Source organism: Solanum tuberosum, unplaced genomic scaffold (assembly GCF_000226075.1).
Source record: "Solanum tuberosum cultivar DM 1-3 516 R44 unplaced genomic scaffold, SolTub_3.0 scf00078, whole genome shotgun sequence".
NCBI classification, from domain to species: domain Eukaryota; kingdom Viridiplantae; phylum Streptophyta; class Magnoliopsida; order Solanales; family Solanaceae; genus Solanum; species Solanum tuberosum.
Window position 1 is genome coordinate 1,569,559 of NW_006239005.1, and position 4,668 is coordinate 1,574,226.

At 27.0% G+C, this 4,668-nt stretch overlaps 1 protein-coding gene across 1 annotated transcript in view; it reads right to left on the minus strand.

The window, feature by feature from the left end:
• Nucleotides 1-421: 421 nt before the first annotated feature.
• LOC102605510 (ethylene-responsive transcription factor ERF114-like) overlaps nucleotides 422-4,668 on the minus strand; it is a 6,335-nt gene continuing 2,088 nt past the window's right edge. Inside the window, exons 2-3 of the mRNA XM_015308358.1 lie at nucleotides 1,820-2,208; nucleotides 422-1,250 (exon numbers count right to left, since the gene is read on the minus strand). Coding sequence (XP_015163844.1) covers nucleotides 607-1,250; nucleotides 1,820-2,208 — 1,033 coding nt within the window. The 3' untranslated portion in view covers nucleotides 422-606. The remainder of the gene's footprint in view (nucleotides 1,251-1,819; nucleotides 2,209-4,668) is intronic.

Consider the following 4,668-nt stretch of genomic DNA (forward strand, 5'->3'; position numbering starts at 1 on the left):
TAATTATAAAGGTTTTGCAAGTCAACAAATAATTTTAACTAAGTATATAATTAGTTCAAAATTATAAATTTTATATTTTAAGGATATTTACTTATAGATATTTTTTTGTGAAAATATTCATAGTGTATATATATAAACTTAGAGCCCATTTGAGTTGGTTGAATTTAAGTAGTTTTTAATTTTCAAGTGCTGAAAAATACATTTTAAGAGTTCTAAAATTTATAAGAGATAAAAAAAACTAAAATAATTAATCAAAGCCAAACAACTTAATTTTAAGCCAAAAATAATAAGTTTAGATAGCATGAATTTTGCTAAAAAGACTTTAATAAAAGTCTTTTTGAATAGACTTAATTTAAGTGCTTTTAAGTTAAAATAGTTTTTCAGTATTTACTCTAAAATAAATGAGATAGTAATACTCCGACATTTTTCATATAGATTCATGATATTACAACTCATTGAAAGAAAATCCCAGCATTTTACATAATATTAATAACTAGAAATAAACAAATAAATAAAAAGCTTACATCAATCATACTAGAGACTTAAGAGGCATCCTCAAGATCATACCTTCATGTCTTCACATGACCAAATTAAAAGATAAATAAATTACTTTTTAGGTTCAAAATCCATCCAATTACTTTCACTAGGTGGTCCAGTACTATAACTTGAAGAATTCCCAAAATCCATTGTAAATCTTAGAAAATCTTCTTCTTGATTATGATAATAACTTGCTTGTTGTTGTTGTTGTTGTTGTTGTAATTCCAACGACGTATTCGGTGCAATAAAATTACCTCCCGATGATGATTGTTGATGATGATGATAAAAACTTGATTGATCTGAAACTCCAAAATTCATCATATGATCAATATTATTGTTGCTTCCATCGCGAAGTAATTGTGCATAGTGATGAACATTAGGGAAATGTTGTTGATACAAATTAGGCTGAGTGACCATCTGAGGAATATTATTATTATTATTATTATTAAATGTGTAGTGTTGTTGTTGTTGTTGATGAGTTGTAGTAAGATATTGAGTATTTCCTGATTGAACTCTTTCAGGAAAATTGAGTTTAGCTTTGTTGCCTTTGAATCTAAGTGCCGCTTCATCATAAGCAAGTGCCGCGGCTTCAGCAGTATCAAATGTCCCTAGCCATACTCGTGCAGCCTTCTTTGGATCGCGTATTTCAGCAGCCCATTTTCCCCATGGTCTTTGTCGCACTCCTCTATAATGTCGTTTTCTTTGTTCGTTCCCTTCCCACACACATAGCACAATTCAATTTAATGTTTATACACTGACAATATATATATATATATAAAGACGGTAATTATTCATATAAGAGAAGGTTGACAATATAATTTAGTTAAAAAGTTAAAGAAATTAAATTAAACCATGTAGTTGTTAAAAATAATACCATCCATGTGTAAAATATGTACTCTTGTGTACTAGAAAATCAAGTTGCGCACGCACAATAGGAATTAATATAGGGTAGTTAAAGAATTAATATAAATGAGTTTTTCCTTTTTCTTATTTTTTTGCTTTTGCATTGAAGAAATTACATGGAAAAAGTTGTTGAAGAAAAACTCAAGTTTAATTTTTGCTAGGAAGATAGATATACTTAGAGAAGAATGAAGTATATATACTTGTATAAGATTATAGTCACATAAAAATGTATGACTTTAGTAAGCATAAGATGTTTACCACATAATAAACTATAGCTAATTGATCCCTTTATTTTATTAGTGAAGACCGATTTTAACAAAGATATATCTTTTATTGATTGAAGAAAAATATACAAGTTTGTGTCCAACTAGATATGTACCTTGTTCTTGAATTTGATTTGTTGTTGATTGAGGTAGGGTTAATGGATTAATTCCATGCACGGACGATGACGAAGAGATATTCGTAGTATTATTACTATTATTTGTGTTGCCAATAACTTGAGAGAGAACAGAAACCATAGCAGACATGTCATGTTGAGATCGAGCTGAATAAATAGGGAAAATAGATTCATTAATATCCTCTTTCTCCTCCGATTCATTGGATGAAAAGGGCCTCTTCCCATACCTTCGATCCACGATTGCTACTTTTGTAATGATCTTTTGATGGATCAGTACGTGAACTTCAGATATCAGATGATTAAACCGATGAAGAAAGCAAAATGTTGAAGTATGGATTTGTGGAAGAAGAGAATATAGGAAGGAATTGTTGCTTTGCTAGGGTTTACTACTATGTAGTAACTATATATACTTGTGAAATGTGAACTAACACTTATCATGCTATGTGTGGAAAGAATATGTGGCTCATGCCTTTCGGTTTCGGTGGCTTTTTTTACTATTTATGGATGGGAAAACAATTACACACTTTTTTTTTTTTGGATTGTTACTTTCTTCTTTTATATTCTTTTGTCTCAATTTACGTGGCGCGTATTTTCTTTAAATTTTTTCCAAAAAATAAACTATATATATATATATAATTGTGTTTAATGTAAAATCCTTGTTATATTCTTAATGATATACTCCCTCTATTCCATACTATAAGTGACTTTATAATTGGGCGTTTTTCATTGTTCAAAATAATTGAAGTATTCAAAGTTCAAGATAAATGTTTGAAAATTTTTTCTATTTGCCCTTTCTTTTAGTGAAGTTTTATATTTTCAAGATGATAGTTAAATTACACTACTTACAAAGTTATATTTATGATTTCACAAAAGGCAATAGTGAAAAATATGTTTTACATTATGCCTTGGAATGTTTTTCTAATAGTTGTGCATTGCCTCACAAGTTCACTTAATATGGAATAGAGGAAGTATAATTTATCGTCTATATAAGAGAATCGATGTTTTAATTGACTCATTTTAAGTGTTTTAAGTCAAAATGATTTGTAGCGTTTGAGTAAATTAAAAAAAAAGTGCTTATAAGTACTTAATTTTAAGTTAAAATGATAAAATTAAGTCAAAAGTTCATCCAAACAGGCTCGACTTATAAGGCAAAAGTTATAAATTAAAAATCTTAACTTATGACTTATTTCTATCATTTTAACTTAATATTAAATACCTATAAACACTTTTAAATTTATCCAAACACTAAAAAAATCTTAAAAGTTATTTTACCTTAAAAACATATCTAAAATAAGCTAATCCAAATAAATATAATAAATATACTAAAAGAGAGTATATCATAGAATAAAGTGCTTAATTTTTTCAAACATAAGCAATCATACCAAAAAAAATTCAAACATATTAAACCACAAATTCAAACATTTTTTTTAAAAAAAGAAAAACTTTATAGCTAATCGAACAATGCAATAACAGGCAAAAAAGAATATATAATCAGAATTCACAATATTACAATGTAAATGTCAACAGTCAAATGAAATACTTATATATAATTGACGGAAGAAAAAGGAAAATAATAAATCAAATGAAGATATTGGAGTTTCAGTTTTCATACTTTGACTGTAATTAATTAATCATGACAAAATAAGTCCCCACGTTTTATATTTTCAATAATTCAAATTTATTCCATTTCTATAATAATTCAAATTTATTCCATTTCTATATCTAAATAAATATATAATACGTGTCCACATGACACCTACTTCTTGAAGTTTTTATTCAACTATACAAATCCGGGCTCAATATATATTACATTCTTTATTTAATTTAGGAAAAATTATCTAAATACATAACTTATTTTATCATATTTTTCAAAATTCCTATTATTGAAGAAATTACAAAAATTCTTACTCTCTATTCTCGGATACATCACTTTACGCGATGTATTTATCGGATATATCACTTTATACGATGTATATGTCAGATACATCACTTTACGCGATGTATCGGTCGGACACTTCACTTTACGCGATGTATTGATTGGATACATCACTTTATGCGATGTATTTGGATGTTGAGTGGTGTATCCGAAACCGAGACCCAATGTATCGGGACGTTGAGGGATGTATCTGACACCGAGACCGATGTATCGAGACCTTTTGGAATGTATCCGAATTTCACCAAATTTAAGAAATTTCTGTAATTTGAAAAATAATAGGGATATGATGTAATTAGTTGTTAACATTGAGATTTGTGTAAAATTCCCTTTAATTTATGTGAAACAGATAGAATTAGGAGAGTCAACTAAATTTTCAAATATTCTTGTTATTAATTATTTTTATAATATTTTTAATTTGTTTTTCAAATAATATTTGTAGCACATGTGATATTTTAAGACTTGAGCAATTTTTAATATATATATATATATATATATTAAATATTTAAAGTTATTAATTATTGTGATTTATGTGGTACAAGTGAAATTTTCATCATTATTATTTATGATACTCTTAGTTAACGTAATTTTTAAATAATATATGATAGCCCATTTATTTCAATTTATGTGGCACAAATAAAATTTTGAAAGTCAATCGAACTTGAACTTTTAATATATTTTTATATATACTAAAAAGGAAAATAAATAAAAGAAATACGAAATATTGCAATTTGTAGTACTAAAATAAGAAAAAACAATACTAGATATAAAAAAGAAGAAATTTGAGGAGAGTAGCTTCGCTCTTCTAATATATAGTAAAGTATTAGTAGTACATGAGAAATTAATTAATGAGTAGAAAAAAAGAGCGGGAAGTGATGAATTAATTAGCATATCTCTT